General features: G+C 38.1%; 1 protein-coding gene across 4 annotated transcripts in view; it reads right to left on the bottom strand.

Moving 5' to 3' along the window:
• The window catches only part of FNBP1L (formin binding protein 1 like), a 51,448-nt gene extending 28,352 nt beyond the window's left edge, over positions 1-23,096 (bottom strand). For 2 of the 4 annotated variants that reach the window (XM_027462624.3, XM_027462625.3), the window contains exons 1-2: positions 22,882-23,096; positions 451-566 (exon numbers count right to left, since the gene is read on the bottom strand). In XM_027462624.3, coding sequence (XP_027318425.1) covers positions 451-566; positions 22,882-22,905 — 140 coding nt within the window. In that variant the 5' untranslated portion in view covers positions 22,906-23,096. The remainder of the gene's footprint in view (positions 1-450; positions 567-22,881) is intronic. The other 2 variants (XM_027462627.3, XM_072041842.1) reach the window with 1 other exon arrangement.
• Between the last annotated feature and the right edge of the window lie 1,701 nt (positions 23,097-24,797).

Below are 24,797 nucleotides of genomic sequence, written 5' to 3'. Positions count from 1 at the left end.
TTCTAAACAAAACGTAGTGAAGCTCTTGCCAATTTCAACATGAGAAATTAATTACTGAGGCTTGAATTACAGAGGCTTGAAGCTGGTTGAACACAGAGAAAATGTAGATTTGGACAAAGCACTTTGCACCAAACAAGCAGATAGAAAAAAAACATCAGTGTTTTGGTTTTAATCTTAAAATTTGAGTCTTAAGACTCTTAAATTCAAAGATTTAAGTGATGGATGGGAGGAGAGGCAGGGACAGAGAGGAAAACAAACAAGCAAGTAATCACACACCCAAAGATAATTTTGTTTTGGACTGATAAAGAAAATCTTGTTTGTCATGAAAAGAACTAATGATCTAATTTGCTCGGTAAATGAAAAAATAGTCTTTAATCATGAAATCCCATCACGTGATTTTAAGTAACCGTTAAGAGCCTTTTAAAACGAACAATAATAATAAAAACTTACCTCAGTTGTTTTGCATAGTTTTGCTCAATTTCTATCCTTTCTTTTACAAATTTTGCATATTTCTCCAAGAAGTCAATGCCCCACTGCGTATGCTTGTCTAAGTTATCGAACTGATCCTTAAAAACAAAAGGAAACACAAATACTGACAGTTAGTTAAAAATCACACCAATACCAGAAATGACATATAATTTAAGAGTTGTACTTTGAGGGAACGCTTTCTACTTGGATAGAAGTCACTAAAGTTACAAATCAGTCATACATGTGTGTATACACCAGCCATATACCGGAACAGTGAGCCATATATGCAGGCACACATCTAGCTCTTTCTGCAAACACAGCTCTAAATATCTTCATTTAAGTTGTGCGCAGCCTTTGATCACTTTCACAAAGCAAACACCTTTTTCCCCCTAAAAATACTCCCATCAAAAAAGTGGATATTTTCCACCTAGATGGTGAAGACATAACTAGAGATTAGTATCATATAACTAAGGGAAAGGACTGTTCAACAAAACAGATGCACTTGGCATTTTAAAACACAAGTAGTAGTAATTTCATTTGCTATGAAAAAGTAATTCCACTTTTAAGATTGCCCACTGAAATAAAAATAATGCAAATTTCAGCATGACTAAGTCGGGTGTAGCCTGCATATGAAAAACATTTATTAAATAAATCTATACACAAAGTTCATCCTCAGCTCTAGCAAAGATTCCAAAGAAAGCAAACTTGCCCTTACCCACTAAAAAAGTTATGGTAAAGCAAATGCACAAAGCAAACAGGAGAACCAAAAATAAACAAGACTTGGAAAAAAAAATGGTTGTGTGATTATTAATAGTTTAAATCATCTCCAAAACTAATCCTTCACTTCATTCAGTATTTATCTACTTCTATGGATCCTAAAAATTCTGCCAATGGAAAAATTGATGATTTTCAGTTCAAGCATTTCCTGCAAATTTTCTCTAACAGTTACTTAATAACCCCAAAATAGAAGCAACTGCAACATCAAAGTTTGTGTGTTCAGTATAAGCTGAAATCAAATACGCTTCACATAAATTAAAAAACAAACAAACAAAACCCCACAAAACAGTGGGGAAAAAAAAGCCAAAGAAGCTCTTAAAAGCAAGACTTAATTTACATAAGGAAGTGTGGAATGAAGGGTATTTATCAGAAGCTGATTCAGTAACATGTCCGAACCTGATGAATTATTGTCAACCTTTAGTATTACCAATTTAAGTCCGATTTCAAAATGCAATAGGATGATCTAAAGTTAAATCAAAGAACACCAAAGTGCTGCATAGCTGAAGACTCAAGGAAAACGTATTCATTAAAATAGATATCAAGATTATACACCCATATACAACCAATGGGAGTAATAAAAAAGAGCTACGAGCTTGAGGAATATAAAAGGATTCAGGTTGCTCTCAAATCTTGCCTTGCTGCTCTCAGCATTTCACACCACAAGCTAACCACGGCTGTTCGTGCACTGACAGTGTCAACATAGAGGCACGCCAAACAGCCATCCTATTCCACTGCTAGCCTCGTGCTCTCTGGATCCTCTCTTCACCAGAGAAAACCCAACCACTTCCCCCCGATGCTTCACTAAAGAACCACATTAACAGGGAAGAGACAGAAATGGGACTAAAGACAAGATTTCAAAACATTTGGGAAACCAGCCAAATTTACCCCATCTGGGCATTTCAGCAATAATTGCTTTCTGTCAAATAAGGTCACATTCCTGCTATTGTTTTTAGAAGAGCTGCATATGCTTTGTTTGTGTACGTGAAGAGGGAGATGGTTATCACAGTGCTTTTAGTTCTGAAGCACTGTTGTAAGTGTGCATAAAACTACACCATTCTGAAAAAGCCTTTTTCATATTCCATTAATTTTGTAATTATTCTATTTTAACCTGACATCCAAAATAAATTTCAAAAAGGTGCTGTTGGCATGGAGCCAACATCCAAAACCATTTAAGAAAATGTTATTTCCTTCAATGAACACCAGAACAAAGCCTTTGTTGTCCTACTTAGGCGCTTTAGACCACAGAGCTCTGATTTGATATTCAGGTTTTTATTAACATTATGGAATGCTAAATTACTTGCATTTCAGAACGTGCAATCAGAGAGGATGGCTTTCCAAATATTTTGCTCAAACAAAAGAAGATTCTACCAGTCAACATTTCCTCTTTGCTGCTAATATGAGAGTGAAATGGAAAACCTGTTCCTCTCCCCTCGTGCAGTATGTTCTTGCTCTTCAAAAGAGAGAGACAGCTCCACAAGGTCAGTTTGCTTGCTGTCCTTTTTTGGTCAGCAATTATATTACACACTATCTTAGAACGAAGCATACAATATGGTGCCTACAAAAATACTACTTTCAGGAAGTATAAAAGCATCTTTTGAACACTGGCTTACGAATGACCAAACCTGAATGCCTAAAAATAAATAAATAAATAAGTTGATTATTTATAGATAACAATTTGTGTTCAAAATAGAAACACTATTAAAAACGTCCATGTAAAAACTGATAATTAATCAATTAAATTGGATGTACTGATGATGTGTCAAACTCTCTCTCTATACTCATGTACATGCTGCACAACAGAGCTCTCAATTAACAAATAAAACATATGTTAAGTGAACAACCTATCTGCTTTACAATTCTTCCAATTCTTGAACACAAAACCAAAGAATCGAAGTCTGCAGTCACACAAATCATGTTACACTGCTCAGTAATGACGCTGGGATAAATGAGCAAAAAAGAAAAGTTGCATCAATGAATCGGTAGAAAGAAAAAAAATGGACCTTTTCAGAAAGGCTTCTAGATGTGAGTCACAAATTTAATCCTTTCAACTTCTCTCACATAGCACCCACGTTTGAGGCTCTGGGTCTCAATCAAAACAAAGGCATCCTTTTCAACCAAGAACACAAACAGAAAATCTTTCACACTGCTAAAAAGGAGAGCAAATTATGCGCTGAGAAACAAATCAGGCTATACAGTACCTTGAATGGAAAAAAAAATAAAAATTGGGCAATACTATACAGAGAAGAAAATGGACCAAACAGATGTAACAGACTATCTGCCTGAAACTTTCAGAATCTATCTATCAATGTATTAATACAGCCAACTGCTTTGTAAGAAATGTGAAAATTGCATTAACTGAAGACCAGCAAAAGGCAATTAAAAACAAACAAAAAAAGAACACATCCTACGATATCTGGCTGTCTACTACTTTGATAGCAAAGAATTTTCTCTACAATATTCCAAAGCAAAACACACATTGCTGTTTGTCCAGTAACTCCCCACCACCCTTAACAGCTGAGCAGGCAATTTCTGTAAAAAAATAAATAAATAAAAATTTAAATGCAGCTGGCTACTATTAAACTGATTAATGTTAGCTAATGGATGGTGGCCCTCAGTAGAAACTGCCCCCTCAAAAGCTGGAATGCAATGCAAAATCTGCTTTGTCAAAACAAATCTAAGACTTCACAAAAATCTGTAGTAGGTGAATATAAACTATTCCAAAAGAAGTGTTATGTCCCTAAATTTTACTTCCAGATAATTTAATGTAACCACAGACTAACACTACGCATACTTCAGTGATGCAGTTCTAAACTTATCAGGTTGTTGCAGATACCAGGGAGCTTTTCAATAACAGCAGCTGAAGCATCAAAGCAAGTAGCCAAGCTGAGTCAAATCCGCACTGGAGGTTAAACTTAAGAACTGATCTTCTCCTCTTATTGGCACCTTCCCCCCCCCCCCCCCAAAAAAAAAAAAAAAAAAAAAAAAAAAAAAAAAAAAAAAAACTCAAAAGCCAATAAAAAGGAAAAAAAAAAAAAAGAGGATCTCTTCAGAGGGATAAACACTGAGGGAATACTGCAGCATAAATGCCAAACCTTTCCTCCTCCAAAAACTATCTGTAGCTAGTCCAGCCACTGTTCATCATAGGAGTTTCAAATGAAATGTGTTAGGCCAGACTGAGATTTTTAAACAGTTAATGCTCCCATTTTTCACTGACTTGGAAACCAGTTATACTTGCATTAAAAGCGAGGACTGTGGTACTAAATTCTGCAAAGAAAAAATAAAATCTGCTTTACTAAATGGTTTCCTTATAAAAAGTTTTAGTTTATCAGATCAACATCCAATTGTGGATTATTCCCCATTTCCCTGACTTCCATTTTGATCATCTCCAAACAACTCAATTGAAAGCCTTAAAAATCATCTCAAACACACAACTACATCAACTTATGTTTAAGCAACCTACGTCAACTAATAATGTTTAGATCTACAATCACTTTTAAATAATTAATAAAACATTTTATTCCAAATCATGAATGACTTCATGCCTGTATCATTTTATTCTCTTGACTCAACTTGTACATCAGTATTTCCATAATTTTATCTGACTATGGTTTTAGTCTGCAGTTACCCAAGTGACCTTATTTGCAGTTTTGAAATACCGGGACAGGATTCGTTCTTTCCCTTTTCTTTGTTCTCCAGGCTGTCTCACTTGGCTAGTCTAAACTTCCAATTAAGTGAGTGGGAGATTATAAGCTGAATTCCACATTTAGCTCTCTAAATTCTTAACACTTCTACAAGTCCTGTGTAAGGAAATACATACTACACTCCAATGAGATTCAGTGAAGAGAGTGTTTCAGAGCATGGAGCAACACGATGCAGGTCTTGTTCAGGTTAAAAAAAAAAAAAAAAAAAAAGAAAACAAGAGCTATTTCTATAAAATAATAAATTGATGTGTATTCAACATATACATTATACTTGCTTAATTTGCAGTGTTTGTGCAAAAAATTACTCATGCTACATGAGAAGTTATGGAAACCACAATATATTAATGAGGAGTTACCAACAGAGTACTGTGTACCTTCCCCTACTTGTCCTCAGCACAAATTAGATTATAAAACTGTATTTTAATTAGAGAATGTTACAGTAATCTATTTTGGACAACACATTTCAGTTTTTCTGATCTTTGTAACCTCTTCTGTGTCTGTGTTTTTTGTTTTCCTTTTGTCTCTATCTTTGCGCATCCCTGCTTCCTTTTCTATCTTAGTATAATAGCTCTTGTATTTTACTGACTGGACTGATTATCACTTCTCTCTCTTCCTGCCTGCTTGCTTTTATAATTATTGATTTGGTCTTCTGGTCTTTCTTTCTTCTTGCAACTGCAATCTGTTTCTTTCTAACAGGGAGACTAGCTCTGCTTCCAGCTGATGCTAGTTTATTTTTTTTTAAACATCCTGTTAGTTTTAAATCTAAAAGCTAACAAAGAGGTGCTCTTTACAAAGAACAAAACAGAAACTGTCTTGCTTTTCTGCTTTGTGAAAATTCTGTACAGTAGCTTCCAGACTAACCTGCAAATTATACCAATTATACCTTATTGCTCTCTGAAAATAGCCCATGTATTAAGCTTAAGAGAGGGGAAGAAAGGTGGCTAAACATTGTTATAAACTTGAAGATTAGTGTAAACAAAAAGGGCCAGAGCAGCAACACTGAAAGCCAGAACTGCTCTAGAAATAAAGCAGAGGCACTCAGAGATTAAGATGACGAAAACATAAATTTACAGGTGCATACATGTAAACTAGAGTACTTCACATTCTAATTTCATACTAAAACAAACGTTTAGTATAGACTGTTCAGGCCTTATAGTCTGAATAAAACACTCATTTTTTGAGCACAAAAAAGGAAAAACAATATTCCCCCCAAAATTTCTGAAAACACATCATTAGCTGACCTTCAGGATGCAGAGCTATTTTGCTTATGAAAATGAAGAAATTGGGGTTAACACTAAACAGAATGTTGCAGCTTCAAAACATTTAGGTGAGAAACTCTGCCAGAAAGCAGGCTTGAAGTGCTGAATATGCAAAAGGGAAAAAAGCTACAATTAAAACATGACTTTTAGCTGAATGGGTGACTTTGCTCTAAGGGATAAGAAATAGTCATTTACAGCTTGATCACAGTATGAAAAATCCATTTGCCTGTTCAACTTTTGTATATAATCTGAAAGAGCAATACCAACTCTTTGTCAACTTTGCTGTTTTTAAAATCAATCGCTATATTTTATTATTAGAGAAATGTTTGCAAGATAAAATTAGCAACCAACTCAAAAGCGATACTGAACCACTGGAAACGTAGCCACCCTTGAAGATAATATACAGCAAATCAGGATTTTACTGAGAAGCTACAAATGGAGAGTAACAGTTGAGGAAGATAAATACAAAGTCTATGTTTTTCTCTTTTAATATCTCCTTAGACCACCAACAGAACTGCACTGGGATTTCTTTTTTTTTTTTTCTTTTTTTTTTTTTTAAATGGAAAGTCAGTCTGGCAGGAGGGGATGTCTTACTTGGAAGCTAGCAGCTTCAGAGGCCTGACAGACAGCTTTCTGTCACTTTGCAGGAAGGGGCAGGAATCTACCACAGACAGAAGAGGAGTACAAAAGCTTGTGGTTGCTTTTTGGAATGAGCAGCCAGACCTGCAACACAACTGAGTTCTGCATTTGGAGATCAGCTGAAAAACAAGTAGGTAAATAAAGCCACTAACACATCTACTGTGTTACTATACTACAAGAGACATTTATATTTGGAAGTAAAAGTACTGACACAGATTTCACGGCAGATTAAGCTAGGATGATCCAAGGAGTCACTGAACCACTTCTGTGAATGGTCAGACCAGTACAAGCATCCAGACAGGGGAAGGAGTAAACCAGCATTTTCAGAAGTGGGCAGCTGGTGAATTAGCTCAGCCATCTTATGGTATGGTGTCCTTGAGGACACCGCTTGGCATTACAGATTACAGCTGTGCACTCCAGTTCACTCATGCCACTGACTGTATCTGTTGGACAAATGATTAGATCTTAGCAGCAGTAGTTTTCTGCCAGCACAGCAAATTGACTGTCCTCATTCACAGCTGTGGCACTGAGCACCAACATCAGTAAAAGCATAAAGGAACAAGCTGCTACAGAGGGTAGCTCAACACACACTCCTGTTGTCCAGCTTGGAAGTAACCTCTAAAATTCATCTAATGGATGTGCATCTTCATATGAATTGAATGGTTCATCTACCTCACTGTATCAGCACATAAAGCTAAGTGGAGAGAAACTCAATTCTTCTGAAGCTTACCTACGGGTCTACATGAAAGCAGGCACTTTGTGAGTGTCCTGGGAATGCCTGAATGCTGTTAGTAGATGGAGTCATAGAATGACAGAACAGTTGGAGTTGGAAGGGACCTTGAAGACCATCTTAATCCCAAACCCCTGCCACAGGCAGGGACACCTCCCACTAGACCAGGTTGTTCAAAACCCTATCCAACCTAGCTTTGAACGCTTACAGGGATGGGGCAAGAAGCTTACATGTAAGTAGATTTTAGTCCTAGTTATGTCACTTGTAAAAGGAGCCATGAAGACTTTAAGCTTAACTATAAATGAACTGTGATATAATGCATTACAGTAAAAACGTATTATTGTTTGTTCAAAGCTCAGAGATGCTGTTGCTCATTGTAAGAAAGACCTGGAGATAATCCCACCTTTATAGCATGACTGGAACAAAACAGAGTATAAACGACTGTGGCTACGTATCAAATGAAGTAGCAGAATACTAAATTTGCTTCATGTCCAATAGCCACACAAGGCCTCAGACAAAGCCGAAGTTCTGTACCAAAACAGTGCATTTACACCATGACTAGCATAAGCCTGTAGAAAATCTGAAAATCTGCAATTATCTGGCTGGAAAACAATGCTGCAAGTTTTTTAATTTTGAAAAGCTGTGTAAAGAATGATTTTGTTCCTCAGTTAGAAGGGTTATTATATGGTTCTACACTCAAAGTACAAGGTGAATGTTTTAGTGTACTATGAAGCACTGTTGGTAAAACTATCCAAAACTTAAAACTAAGAACTTATAAATATCTCTCTAAAAAATTATACATACTTCCACAATGTTATTAGAAATGCATCCACAGAAAGCCAAATGAACAGGAAGCCTTGACACTTTCCAGTTCTTGCATATGTGAACTAGCAATCTATTTTTGCATTCTAAAGGTTAAGTTTTTCTAAAAACTTGTAGAAACAGCAAAGAGATCATACCTACCACCAGCTTCTTCAGCAAGTAGTTGACTTAAATTCCTGCTCTGGCCAGTCTAGCACAGCATCCAACAAGCAGGGTATCTACTGCTTTTCTCCCCTCCATGTAGTAACAAGTGAACTTAGAACAGTATGCTCAGGAAAAGGGAGTGGTATATATGTTACAAAGGGAAAAGGTTCACTGAGAGGAGGAGGAGGTAATTACCCTGGAGGTAAATCAGCCAGGGGAGAAGTACAGAGGAGACAATAGGGTCAAGCTAAATGTTTTGTGACGGAATCATTATTACAGAACACCAAGGTGCCCTCTATCATACCTTCAGAAGAGAAGGTTTGCTGCTCATTCTGATGATTCGTGATGCACCTGCAGAACACTGCTTTGCGGGACACGGTCGCTACTTGGCGAGTGGATTCCATCCCTTACACATACACACACAGCTCTGCACAAGCAGCTTTTCAGTTTGTCCAATTGCACTACCAATGAAATCCATCTTCTATTATTTAGAGGAAATTTTAATGACTGTGACATGGGTAGAATAACTACTAGTTTGCATATATCTTACGCGCTGCAGTTGTGAACTCCCTAAAAGCCAAGATGACTGTGATAACAACTGACACTAATTTAGAACAAGGAAGTTCTTTCTGCCAGCTGGGGTAGGGGAAAAAAGAAGGGAGAGAGAGTACCAACTTCCCTGTCATCCAAGTATCACTTCCCTGTATTTATTTGCTCAGCTACATTAAGTAGACAGTACTAAGGATACCATTTTTAACCGACATAAAAACCATAACAAGTAGGGTGTACAAATCCCATGCAGAAATGTAGATTGGATGCGTTTCGCATTTAAAGATGCCCATTTAAGTCCTATCTCAGTGGAGTAAATACAAAGAAATAAATTGTATGGTATATATTGTATCATGCTGCTTATCTTTCTGACAATTAGGACAAGCCTAGCGTAAAAATATTTATACAGAATCCAAGTACTGAGTATCAGCAGCAGAATCGACTTCACAGTTCCAGCACAGAGAGCAAGGTATATCCCTTTAATCTTTTTCAGACTTTTAACAAAGGTATAGGTTATTTGGAACATAAACCTTGACTCATCTATTCCTTAAACAAAATATATTTCGGGACACTATTCCTGAACAATAATTTGGAGTAAATAATGAACTTATAAAATAAAATTTGTGACACAGGAACAGAGCAAACACATCCTGATGTTAAGTTTCAGATCACTTCTCACAGTAAATGTAACTGAAGTAGCCAGTAAACCTACAGAGCACTGTACCTTCAGGTAAAGATCAATCTTTTACCTTTAAACACAAACGCAGAGATCCAGACAGAAACTCCTCATTGAGCTTAGCTCTGGTAAATTGTATTATCTATTCTCATAATTCCTATTGCAGATAGGAATTCACACAGTGAATGCAACTGGAATATAAGAAGGTCTTTCAAAGTGCTGTTATCAGTACCTGTCAAACAGATTTAAGATGAAGGCATATACCTTAACTTTGATGCTCCTGGTACTCAAAAAATGCAACTATACTACAAAGATTGTAAACAATTTTTTGCTCTTCTGAACTATTCAGAGTAAGGTACCCATACACAGGTATTCTGATCACCTCTTCAATTTTATTGAATGCAATCCTTAGAGTTTTGTTGCTTGTGAAAGGCTGCAAATATTAACAGAATAGTTAAGTATGTCTGTACGGACTCCGTTCTGAGCACGCCCTCCTCCCATGAAATGGGAGTAGACACTGTTCTACATTTCAGAAGATCACAGATCACAGGGGACTGGTGAGGTAAACAGCCAGCAGAACTGGAAGGCTAGCCTCTTTAACTCATTCACCATATGCTGTTTGTTTTTGTCAACTGAATAGATTAGGGGATTTTTCTGTTAAACGCCCTGTCCGAAGGTGAATTTCCCCTTTTGGTATCACCTGTGAATATTTTAGTATTCAAAAGAAAGAGTAGAGAAGGCACACTGTTTTCCCTTCATGAATATCTTGCAAACAACAGGAAATGTTTTTCAAACTTCATTTTAAAACCAGACCCGCATACTTAACTGGAGATTGACAAGGCAGTAAATTAGAGCCTTCCTATCTTCCTTGGAGTATTATTTCACATTTAAAAAAATAAAAAATAAAAATAAAAACACAACACCATGTTCACAAAGGAATCTACTGCATTCATTGTTTCTAAAGCAAAATTCATAGTAGCATTAGCACAACTGAATAAAGAATGTTAATTAAAACCAGATGTCACTACTGGCATCTTCAAAACCATGGAATTTTTCGAAGTTTCATGATCCAGATAAATAACATTAAAATGTAACATGATTCCGCTGTGTATTAATTTATCTCGAGAGTTTTTAAGATATAAGTCTAGAAATTATACAGCAAATTTCTCTTATACTTCACCATAAGAGACTTCAGAATCATAATCTGGATTATATGAAAAATATAATATAAATATTAAGATTATTCAAGAACACTTTTTTCTAATAGAAATGTACTTTGCAAGATCAAATAATACAAATTCACTGTTTCCCTGCCAGATTAACAAGATATTTTTCCTTCACAAATACCTTAAATTTCAAGGAAATAATCAGTGGTGTAATTTCACAATAAGCACATGTGCTCTGTTAGAAGAGTAGTGTTTGTAAAACAGAAAAAAAAAATTATCAAAATACACTTGACAAAGATTTGAATGATCTTCTGCATCGCATCTATCACAAGCAGTCACATAAAGGATTCATTTCCCAGATGCTTTAAAACTCACAGTAAGAATAAGAAAAAATATCACAACTCTACAAGAGCAGACTGGGCAATTCAGGTTAAAAAAGAAAATCACAAGTTTTATTTTGACAATGAAATTTGTTTTCATATCATAAAGAAATCATAAGCAAGACATTTTGTACCTAAAAATATGAGATATGTTCAATGTTACTTTGCACCAAGATGAAATATCTCCACTCTCCAGCTTCGAAGTAAATTAATGAACCGAAACAAAGGTAGCAAAGCTGAATCAAGTAACAGTCAAGAACGTATTTTTATCTTCCCACAAATGAACACTAGTCAGCAAAAAAATGAAGCCTCTTTTCCAATGATCTAATGAAGTAAAACAGTCATGAAAGCCACAGGCATCAGGTTTAACTTTACAGTCTGATTACGTCAGCATGGCAAAAGTCTAAAATGCTAAGTACAAGGTACTAAAAGTAGTTTATTAAGATTCTAAAAATACATATAAGACCTTAGAAATTCGGTTTAGAAATTGTTAGAAATTGATCGTTTGTTCTTAGTTTCCCAGTATTCATTGCCAATAATCTAATAGCATTACTTCCACCTTAAGTCTGTACAGACATGAAACAACCACTCTTCTTTCAGAACTAAAACTAAAGAATGAAACTTGTATTTGAAGCACTGATAATTCATTATGCCTCATTATTGAAACAAAAGCATCAAAGCTGGCCCTTCAGTATTATTACCTTCAGCTGATTACACAGTTTCTCAAAAATTGCAAGGCATTTCATGCAAAGTCAGGATGTATTCTTCATACAGCCCACAATTACAGCCTTGCAGTATGAACCAGACAGAACATGGAAAAATATTTTACCTACAACCTACTAAGCATAAATACCACCAGCATCTGATTTCCAAGAATTTATTTTAAACCTCTAAGAAAATGACCGCAGTTCAATTATTGCCTGAATTTCAGTGAAATCAAATGATAATGCCTCAGAATCAAAGTAGTCGAAAGTCACTAGCTGTTAAGCCTTGAAAACACAAAGAGCAGCTAACATAAATGCCCTGACATTTTTTATTTGTACGTAGTCGTATTTTAACTGAGAGAGCCAATTCCTGGTTTTACTGGACTTCAACTACAACTGATTGGATGCATCTATGTGCAGCTCCTCACATCTCACTACTTCAGTTTCAGGAATGCAGAAGATGAAACTGAAACTCAGGGAATTAAACTTCACTCTCAAGAGCTAGCCTAGTGCCCTGAAGAACTGCAGTACCACTCTGGGAAACAGATGGTCATTAAACTGCCCAGTACCAAAGGAAAAATGTTTTTTAAAAAGCCATTTTAGCAAGAAGTTTCCCTTGCTATCATGGAGAGACCACAATCAGGAACAAGCTGCTTAGTAGGGTCTCAAACCCAGAGAGATACACAAAGTAACCTAGGTTATATGAAAGCAGTACTTGAGGAGGAGTGAGCAGAAACAGGAAAGGAAAGACAAGGAAAACAAAAAGCCTCCCAGCTTTTACAAAACAAAGAAGCAATCAAGCAAAACCAAAACAAATAACACCCAACCCCTACTTCCTTAGTCTCAATCTAAAGACTTAATCATATCATCACACCCCTTGCCACAGGAATAAGTATTTGAGTCCCGCACCAAAGAGTGAGGAAATGTGGCTTTACCAAAATTACCTGCCTCACATGATGACATTTCTATTCGAAGTTTGATGGCACTGTACACTGTACAGTCCACTCACATTATTTATGAAGCAGAAAAATCCCAAGCAATTGGATTTTCCTGGTTAAGTTACCATTTATCTTCAAGAAATTCGTTTTTCCTCTTTCAAACATGTCATCCACTGAGATAAAAGGCCCAACCAGAAATTCCAGTCTGCTGTTCTTTCCCATTTTATTACAGGATCCCAAATTGCTTTTCAACAGGAAGTTCATCTTTTTTTTCTCTCTTCCAAATAAACAAGCACCTCCTTGGCTGTTCTGCACAGATCTCAAATGTCACTATCTACTTCTTAGCGAATTCTCCAGACAGTTAAAAAAAAAAAAAAAAAGTTATTAAGCTTTTAATTAATGAGGTTAATTCTGAATCCTTTGAAAGTAAAATTTTCACCATTCACAAATCCAAGTACTAACCCATATCCCACGTTCTAATAAATCCCAGTTTCCAGCAAAGATTGCAAGTCTGAAATGAGATCCCGTACCAATTAATGAAAATAACGAAACATCAGTAATTTTTGCTGATTTAAATAATTAAGGGCAGCAACCATAATCTCCAGCTAGAGACAGGAAACTCAGATGTGAAGTTGTAACACAGGATATACTGCATATTTTGCCACAGAAGCACACTTTGGGAGCCAAGCAGAGTGAAAAATAAAAGACACCTCTGTAAGATAACCTGGAAGAATGCATTATTACCACAACATCACTGGAGTATCTGCTGACTTCAGTAGCTTCCCAGTTGGCCCCTCTCTTAAAAAAAAAATAAATAAATAAAATAAAAAATAAAAAAAATCTGCTCTGAGAAGTTCCTTGTACACAATACTTACTTTCAAGCACATCCGTGCACTCCACTGATCCTGTGAGGCTTTTGTTCACAAAATGAACAAATGCTCGTACAATACAGAGACAAGTATCTGCACTATTAGCATCTGCACTAAACAAAAGTTCATCTAAGGGAGGGGAGGGAACTCTTACCTGACTTTTCAGAGCTATATTGATTTATCAGTCCTCATTAATGAACCTTCATAGAGTTTTCCACTTACTAATCATAAATTTGAATTCATTTTCAAGGAAAAACTACAATAAAAAGTGTTACATTAAAATCCAGATAACGCATATAATCTCTTAACTTTAACAATGCTTTTCATTGCTTTTTATCTTTAATAAACTGTGGACTTAACCTTTAACTCTTCTTTCACTTGAGCATCTGATTTCTTTCCAGAATCTCAAATCCATGTTCTATGTTAATACATTTTCTATGTTGTTTTTGGAAAATTAGGCTCTTTCCAGCTATTCCAACAGCTGCAATCTTTATCCATTCTTTATGCATCTCATTTTTAAATTATTGCAACATTCTTTCCTCTGGTTTTGAGATATCATTTCACTTGCGTATGTTTCTTGAGTATTCTCACCCCGTCTCTTCGCATCCTTCGCATCAAACATTGACTTCTTGACCTCACTTTCCAGAGCACTGCTGTCTGATTCCAACTCTATTACCTCATCGTACCAAAGGACTGACACGAGCTTTCCACGAGACTCCAACACTCCTTCGTACATTTCAACAACTATTTCCTGCATTCTGGTAGGTTGCTTATGATCTAATCCTTGCAAACATTGCAAATTCACCCTGCCCTCCTCCTTTATGTTCCAAGACAAACAGTTGAGATGCTGCAGTTGAGATCAGTGCCCATCATACTATATGAGATTTGGGTCTGCACAACTCTGTCACTTGGCACAGTCATTAACTGACCTATCTCCTGCTGGCACTGAACTGGGAATAGTCCTTTACTCTGTGTACAGCATAACGAGCACAGCACAATTCAAACCCACTATGTGACTAATGGCTCTAGGCATCAAATAAATACAAACAACATAGAACACGCTCCAAGTATTTATTACGGATGTCATATACACTGAGCATATTTCTCTAACTGTGCATAACTTCACATAAAGAGCAAAAAAAATTAATCAAGACAAGTAGATGTCACAGAAGACTGCTAGAACAAGAACAATTTATCTATTATAAAAATAAAAAATAAATTGAGCATTAGATACATTAAAATTTCCTCTACTGCAGAGAAAGCCAATTGTAACACAGCACAGATACTGTCTTTGGTTCACACATATCAATTATGCTTGTACTCAAAGCTGAAAACAAAACAAAACAAAACTATGCTGCCTACAGCAAAGGCTTATTTGAAAACATTATTAGAAAACTGACACTTTTATTTTTTATTATTCTTTTTGGAAATAAATAAAGCTTCTGGGGAAAAAAGCAAATGAGCGTACTCTACATTCAAACTCCCTCAATTACTCTGCTAACCAGAGTTTATAGGGAGAAAGGTTTTCATATCCACCTGAATTGGACACCCAGCATGAAAGAAACAAGAAATCAAATGCTATCTTTCAAAGGATTTACCAAACAGTTAAAGATGCAAAAGGCAGATGCCAATTTTCATCACCCTCACACACACTTGGTTCCCCTAAATATGCCAAAAATCTAGACTGCCTTTTGACTCTCCAGTGCAATTGCTGTCATATTTCAGATGCTCTTCAGTACTTAACTAACACTCCAAACTCAAATCAAGTGGATGTAATTTCATTGCGCAATGCTGAAAAAATATTGCTGGCTTAATCAGGAACTATAAAGTATGGCACTACGACTTGTGTACCAGCCAGTGACAGGGAAACTGCACAGCGTTTGCCTCCTGAACAAATACTTAATAAGCATAAGCATTACATGAAGAAATAAAATGAAAAAATGATGAACTTCATTAGTGTTCAGACTTCATCCATGAATGTTGCATTTGATCAAGTATTGTGAACAGATTTCTTTCCAAACATACATTTTTTTTCTGTACAAAATCTAACTAGGTAGTTAAAATGGAGTTACGCTTTACAGAGAAGAATTTTAAATGGTTACTTCATGTAGACTGTCTGATGAAAGAGAATGAGGATGAATTTATCAGGAATTTGCTCCTTTTTGGTTTTGCGTATAACATTAAAAAACAGTATTCCTTTGAACTTCCAATTAAATAACCTTGAAGCATTCTACAAACGCAGATACTGTTACAATATTAATTTGATGCAAACAAACTTTATTCTGATTTTACAACCTGAGACAGAAAATAAGTTTACCTGCCCAAGATGATACAACAGATCCACAGTAAAGCCCAAGAAAAATTGAGATCTCACAGCATTTTCAAACCTATGAGACTACATTTCTCCTCTAAGAGATGTAACAAAGCGATGTATAAATGTACAAACCACAATGCCAGCAAGCAGTTTTACCAGCCTAATGCCCTTTTTATTTTAAGTGACAAAGCAGAAGACGAATTTTGAACAAAGGGAAAAAAAATGAAGGAATGGCTATTCATGAATCTGGCATGTAACTATAAATTTTCAGTTCTACTACAATATAAGCAGAGAATTAACTACACTGAAAATTAAGCCCATTCTTGTCACCTAGCAGGAACTAAAACACTTTTATCACTCTGCTTTTAGAATAGAGCTTGTAGTGGGGGGAAAAAAAAAAAAAAGACTAACAAAGAACAGAGTCAGTGTAAAGGGTCAGGATTTTAATGAAAACCAGAAGGTTTTCATTATTATAATACATTTTTTTTCCTTCTCCTCCCATCCAGCTGAAACACTGACATGCTTCCGAGGACGAACCTATAAAGCTTTCTGCCAAGAGAACACTGGGACTGGGGTACGTAAACTCACTAGGGGCAAAATGAAACAAGCTGATTGGAATTGCAGCTTTCACTGAACAATTTGTTCACCAACACAAGGAAAAAGCTAAACACATCTGGACTTTGGGGATTCTTTTTCTACCAAAAAGATTTCAAGCTGCTGGAAAAGTGTGCATGTGTGCTATGAACAATGAAAATTTAATCTGAAATGTGCTGAAGAACTTCCTGTCCATAAAAAAATTACTGCATTACTCAACTACTGGCTTCACCAAGCATGCTAAAAAACTGCAGAGCAAGTTTAAGGGCTGAAGTATTTAACTACTTTACTATCAAGATACTGTCTCAGCTAGATCAGTCCAGTGTAAGAACTTAAATACACAAACAAACTTTTAGACATTTTCCCAGGGTATTACAACTTATTTCAGTATGTCTATAGCACAAATGACAACTCTAATCAAACATCGATACAAACTTTCTGTTTTCGAGTATTCATTTGCAAACTGCTGAAAGCCCGAATCATACCTACTTGGTCACTCCTCACCAAGAACAAACCCAAACACATTGATAGCAAGACATTTCTATTCATGCTTTTTTCCGTCCCAGGTCCTGATGGATTTTGCCATTCTAAAGGACCTTGTTGCAAGCATTACTTTGACAGGTACGGTCTTTAAAGAAATCCTCTGCTTGGCTCAGTTAAATAAATAATTAAATAAATCTTACAATCTCAACAAATCTCTTCCCATTCTCACTCAGGAAATCAAACTGCCAGAATTCAGATTCTTGACACAGCCAACCCTCAGAATCTGTACTACCAATAAGGACAGCACACACATTTTAGAAAAAAATAAGTCCCACGTATGCTTGTAAAAACTTCAAGGAAGAGCATTTATATTTCTCAGTACATACAGAAATCAGGCCATGAATAAAAATAAGATGTCATTTTAATAGATATCAGGTGATAAATGGTTTTCAAAATTGAAAAAAATACTCTCTAAACAGATACTCAAGGGCGCAAGCATGTATGCTTCCTTAAATTAAAGTATGTTCAACATCAAAACCAAACTGATAAAGTCTCAAGACAGTGACTCACCCCTTCCTGGAAAAATCATTAAAAAGGTCAGATGTTTCTGAAACAGACAATTGCTGGAAAAATAAAGACAAATATTATTTCTAACTACAGCTCAGTACAATTGTTTTCATTCCTGAGCCTGAGGTAACTACGTGTTCACTAATCAAGTATTCAATCCTTACATAACTTTCATTTGGAAATCAAAGAAGTCTTGACAACAATGAGATAAGCCACACAATATTCCTTGTGAAACAGACTGCAACCTCACAAAGGTTACATGTTTTGTCCAGTATCTTAGCCATGACAGAGGAAATGTATGGCCATCTCATACATCTAGAAAACCATGTAATTTCATATGTTAACCACAAGACACATTCCTTGCACACATTTGCAGACCACAACAGCAAGAACACTGAATTAAAGGAGAATTACTTGCACTCTTTGGATTCAGTTGAAGAAGAAATCTGGGGAAAAAAAAAAAATAAATCCAAACTTCATCTCACAAAAATCTACATATAAAATAGAATATTGACTTAACACAGTACACGTTACCATTCTGGAAAAACAGTTTATGAAACATTAAGATTCAAAACTACAGAAGAATTTCTGCATAGAATATGGCTTAACAAGTAGAATTATTGTCAATTTTTTCTAACTGTTTAAAAGAAATTACTACCATTAACAATGCAGTGACTACATAATCTCACTCTTGTATTCACTGTACACAAAGGTTTCTCAGTATCAAACTTTTGAAAAAAAATATTTAGATTTAAAACCAGTTTTTCTGATCTATGAATAAAAATATGAGAAACTATTAGAAAAGAAACATGTAACAAAATAGTTATTATTTGTTAAAGTCAACTTTTTCATATTTACTTTCTGTTGATGTTTTACCATCAAAAATTAAACATGGTGACTTTTTCAATCAGACATCACCACACAACTTACCCTCTTCTGCACAAAAAGGATACATTATTTTAAAATAAGAGACTAACAATGACTGAAACAGACAACAGAAGCACAAGAAAAATTACAAAAAAAAAAAAAGAAAAATTATTGATGCAACTGAAAATTACTTAACATTTTCATATATAAAACTTGGTTTTAGGCACTGAATTAATTCTGTTTAAGTGAAGATTAAAAGAGCACATCACCAAACACGCTTTGATCTTTGGTCAGATGTAACTCGTTTCTAAAACAGCGTTCTACAGTGCCAGTGGTTTTTTAATTATAAAAGATGGGGTGCTTCTGGCCCTAAGGAGCTCACAACAATAGTATCATTAAATCTTCCATAGCCTTTTTCTTAAATCATAAAATCTTAGCACAAAAGCCCTCAGCAAAACTTCTGCTTTAAATATTTATCAAGAGGTGAGAAACAGATGGCTAGACTGGTTTTACAGACTGAAAATGTTCTGACATGGTATTCCATCTCTTTTGCTGCCAACTGCCATTAAGAGATTCACAGAGGTTCAGAAACACAGAACATAAACTAAAAAAAAAAAACAAAAAAAAAAAATCAGAAAGGATGTTTTTCAAAGAGGTAGCCTTAACCTCTCTAATTAATTTCCAAGGAAGCTACTTTAAAAACAAAACTGCTAATCACACACTAAGTTTCACTTGCTTCCATTAAGTGAAGGACTTCATCGCTAACCATCCTCCAGTCTCCAAAGCTCAGTGAGCCTTTAGTGTCAAACAAACACACCATATATTCAACTGAACTGAACAGAAACCCATGATAACAATAACTAGGTATGGTTTGTTAAATCTTCTATGTTATTATTATTTGTACAGTTGATGCCCATCACAGAAAGAACTCTAGATGTACAAACATACACACTAAACGGAGGTTTATGCCAAATAGACTCGAACAAATCAGAATCCATCGTTTTTCTTTCCAAATACTTCAGTTGCTAAATTACTGAACAGCCTCACAGCCTTAGTTCCGTTTATCTATTCTCACCTTGGATATTGCAATACAATTTGATAGAAGTCAGACTGGAGCATCTTACTAAGCAAGTGTGAAAGTCCACCCAGAACTTGAACTGTATGCCCTCAGAGTGCTCATGAGGAGAACAAAAACACAATACCAAAACAAAAAAACAAACCATACTGAAGTCAAAACCCTGGAAAGTGTATCAAAGCAAACAGCCACAAGCAACAATTTTTCATTACCAAGAAAACAATGATACTTTGTTATTATATACACCCTTTCATCAGGTGATTATTACTTTACAATTCCCATCTATAAGAAAAAAATAATAAATTAATAAAACAACACCCAATTATTACAGAGAATTATTACAGGAGAATTTAGAGCACAGCAGTCCAAGTCTCAAAAAATACAATTTCAACTGGATGACAGACAACTAGAACCCAGACGTCCCAGTTCCCACTACTCTCTCATAACCATGAGGAGAAGACTATCACGCAAAGCAGTTCACTGAAGTATCCTGCTTTTAATGAGCACATATCATGACGTATATGCTGCAGTCACTACAAAAACAAATGCACTGATCAGAATAAAATTATCTGTGGAACAACACTCAAAATTCATCACAAAAATTTTGTTGTGGAAAAAAAAAGGAGAACACATTTCACATAGTGTGGAAAAAAAGGTAAAACAAAAGTTCTAATGACAGAATGGCTTGAACAAATCAACGTTTATTTCACTATTATTAGTTCATATTATTTTATAGTGTTATCAGAGGAAATATATTCATTACTGAAAGCAGTCACACACCAGGGAATATGCTGTTGGACTAAAAACACGAAGCACCTCTACTTCAGCCTCCCCAAGACATATGTGCATTGGCCACTGTACACCTAATTCTGAACGGTGTACTTATAAAAATGGTTGACTGAAAGGCAAAAATGCCCAATAATCTGCAAATAGAAATAGCAGCTTAAGAATTTAAGAATTAGGAAATATTGGCCCATCAAACAAAATCTTTCCCTTTTTTCATGATATAACCACTGAAGATATTTTAAACATGAACAACACACTTTAATACCAGAAGAGCTATATTAAAAGAGCTATAAATATTGGACATGAGTTGCTTTTTCTAATCCCCTAGATTTTCTTCTGGATCCTTATTTCCCTCTAAATGTACCCATGCACACTTTTTACTTTATCAGAAGTAGCGTACAGACTCCAGGAAAATAAATAAATAAATACATCAGAACTGCAAATATACGAGGAGTGCCTACATACGTATTTGCTTACAAACACGTCGCGAACGTTTGCTCAACATTCAGAAAAACCGTCCTCCAAATGCAAGCCTTGACCATGCCAACCTGCCCTTCGGATCTCCAGGCACCAGCACTATCAAGGGCGAGGCCTCTCCCCGCTGTGTCCGCGCTGCGCCGCTGGACGCCCCGCTGCCAGTAGCGAGCCCAGCCTGGCTCTGCTGCTGAGAGGCTGCACTCAGGGTAGCAGCAGGGGAAGGCGAAGGGAAAGCCTCGGGACGAAAACACAGGTAACGCTTTAACTGCCCATTCTTCGCAGCCCTGTCTCCAAAGCTCCCAGAGCACTGCTTTTCATTGCATTCTTGGTCTAGAGAGGAGCTAATACATTTATAAACAAAATTTTACACCAGAATTGAAAGATAAATGTTTCTCTGCCCATTGCAAGATGTCAAAGCACACGTTTGATATTCTTTTCAATCGGTATGAGAGGCACTGAACTTTTTTTTTTTGCGTAACAAAATACTTGGCTTTATAGCCCTAAGATGCAATTTTTCAAAAAGCATGACATAATTCAACAAAAGCAACCCATTTAGAAGGTACATTTCAATATAAAAACTTAAATCAGAGAAGCTAGCTATATGCCTACAAACAGACCATTTTTTATATATATATATATATGAATATATATATATAAATATATATTTTTAATATATATAAATATATATAAATATATATATATATAAAATCTGTGTCCATACCTTAAGGAAATAGCTATCTCCTAATAATACGAAAAAGCATATTGAATTTTGCTGAAATAAAAGCAGTAGCATAGAACTTTTATTTTAAACATCTGGGTTTATTTCTTTAAACCAGCACAATGGAATTAGTGACTTAGGAAAAAAAATGTAGTAGGTCTAGATAAAATTCAGGCAGTTTGATGATGCCGTAAATAAATTTGCCTTTTCTTGAAATGAAGCCTGAAGTTGAAATCCATATTTTTGTATGTATTTCTGACGTGTTTCCTCACAATGCTGAGCACCAGACAGAACACAAAACCTGAGCTATCATTCACAAGCCGAACAAAGAAAACAAAATTCAGAGGCTGCCCAAAGGAACAGAGACGAGCAAACTGAAAGCCTGGTTTCTGAAGCGATAGGAATTTAAGTACACACAGACGAAAATTCAGCGTTCTCCTCCAAGGCACCCCCCGACTCTCCCCAGCGCCGCCCCAAAACCTCTCCCGGGTAGGGGCGGCCGCACCAGGCGATCACGGAGACCTCTGCCAGCCTTAACGACCCGCTTCCCCACACGACACGGGGGACGCGGGGCTGCTGCAGCCCCCCAAATCCCGACCCGCCCTAAATCCCCCCCGCCAGGCAGCGCCGCTCCCGGCGCCCAGCGCTGCCGCAGCCGTGCGGGACAAAGGGGCTGCCGGAGCCGCGAGGGGCGGCACGGCCGAGCCGCGGCCGCTGCACCCGGTTTTGGGGGAATATTTGGAGGAACATCCTGGGGAATATTTGGGGGAATATTTTCCTCAGGGCGTGTGCGCGCCTCGCGCCCCGGTCCGCAGGGGGCCCGCCGAGCCCCCTCAGCGCTCCCTGCCGCTCCCCCCGCCGGCCGCCCCCGCTCTGGAAGGTTCCCTCCGGAGAAGCCCCCCGGGGGCGGCGCCGCAGACAAAGCCGGGCCCGCCGCGACCCCGGGCCGCCACCGGGACCCCCCCGCACCCCGCCACGGCCGCCCCCCGGCCCCGCTGCCCGCCGAGCGCCCGCCCCTCAGCCCCGCCTCGGCGCCCCGCTTCCCCCTCACACCGCCCCGAGCCCCCCCGTCCCTCCGCCGGTGCCGCCGCCCTTCCCCAGCGCCGAACAAAGCGGCCGGGCGGGGGGGGGGGGAGGCGGCGGGTGCCGACACACGGAGCGGCCGGGCCGACACTCACCCACAGCTCCGTGCCCCAGCTCATGGCGGCTCCGCGGGCAGCGCCGGCTGCGGCTGAGGCGGCGGCGGGGACGGGGGGGGGCGGCCGGAGAGGGTCCCGGCGGTGCCCTCGGTCAGCGGGGAGAGGCGGCACAAGGAGCGGCGGCGCTGCGAGCTGCGGCCCCGCCCGGCTCGGGGAGGGGGAGCCGCGGAGGAGACTGGGAGAGGGGCGGGCTCGGCCGGGGCCGGGCCGGGCCGAGGCGCCGCTCCCGGGGGAGGCCCGGCGCAAAGCCTCCCTCCCGCCGCGCCTGCCGCCCCCCCCGGCCCGAGGCGCCGCCCGGTACCGGGCGCTGCTCCTGGCCGAAACCGGGGTGTGTGTGGGGGGGAGGGGAGCGGCCGCGCCCCACTCGGCTCTGAGGCGACGCCCGGGGGCAGAGCCCGCGCAGCGAGACCCCGGCCCTCGGCGCCGCGCCTCAGGGCGGCCGGGCAGGCGCTGAGTCACGGCGGGAGCGGCCCCGGGCACAGCGGCTCTCGGGCCCCGCCGGGAATTTCCTCAGCGCCTGGCGAGGAAATGGTGTTAAATCCTCGCCATTTCTCCACCAAAATGTCCGTTTCGAAAGCTGATAGAAAGCAGAGGTTTGGAGAGCCGTCAGAATTCCCCTCAGAGCATCAAGTTTTGGTTTTCCTCCCATTTTTACTCAAAAATTGCAGCAAGGACGTGGTGAAAATATTGCTGTTGTGCTCAGTCTCCATCATGAAAACAAAGTGACTTAAGCCCAATAATTCTTTTCGTTTCCAAAGTCACCTTCCAGGTACTGCTCATTCACATCATGCTTAGCTGACATTTAATCTTTTTCCTTAGGAGAGCAAAATGCAAATTCTTTTAGATATGAAACCATTACAGTAAGATAATGTGAATTATCAAAATAAGCAGATGAGATCACAGGTCAACGATGTTATTTCTGGAGTGAAGTGTTGGAGCCAGTCACGTTACACTAGAAATGCATTTGGTCTGTGGGAAACCCCAAGCTGAACAATTCTGCCACGTGTTGTGGTGGCCGACGGAGAGGATGTTTTAGCAAGCCAGTGGTCACAAAACCCCAGATTTGGGCTCAAATTCCACACTTGGGCTCACTTCAATTGAACAGATGTTAATTCAAACAGTTTGTACATTGCATGTTACTGAAAACATTCACCAGGCTGAAAACATTTTGAGGATTCTGGTAATGAAGCACTGATGAATAAGAAAAGTAATCATAATTATATATATTTATATATATATATATATACACACATATACACACACACACACAGACACACTCATTCAATTCACATGCTTTTGAGGATTAGGAAGAAAAACTTAGATCAACTCTTTGCTTAGCTACTTGTTCAATAAAGTTTGATTTTTAGTTTGCTTCTGACCCATACTTCTTCCTAAAAGAGCAATCATACGTATCTCAGGTGTGTTTACACACAGGTACATTTCACCTTTACTTCAACTAGGAGCCACCTGTTCATCCATGGTGAGAAGATCATAGCTCATTTCAACAATAAACTACAAACGTAACTGCAAATTAGTTAAAAGACAAAAGAACAGTCATCTAAGTTCCCAACAAACCTGGAATTCCTATGCAATATATAAAGACCTTAAGATCAAACCTAATTTTAGCTCATTAAAGATAAAATAGAAGTCCTAGCAGTGTAACACTCAGTATCTCAGCTTAGAGAGGTCTGACATCAGCCACCATCAGGCCCTTTCCTGTTCAAGTACAGTCTGGCTTTAGGAGATTCCCATCCACACAGTGAGCTATGCTCTTCTCCAGTTTAGCAGTTCAGGATGTGAAGTGATGTAGCTGTAAGATGAGGGGAAAAAGCCTACTGCGTCTCTGTGGGATATTGACGGAAGCATTATAATTAATCATTTAGAATTTTGACATT

Source organism: Anas platyrhynchos, chromosome 8 (assembly GCF_047663525.1).
Source record: "Anas platyrhynchos isolate ZD024472 breed Pekin duck chromosome 8, IASCAAS_PekinDuck_T2T, whole genome shotgun sequence".
NCBI classification, from domain to species: domain Eukaryota; kingdom Metazoa; phylum Chordata; class Aves; order Anseriformes; family Anatidae; genus Anas; species Anas platyrhynchos.
This window is presented reverse-complemented; position numbering and strand designations above follow the sequence as displayed.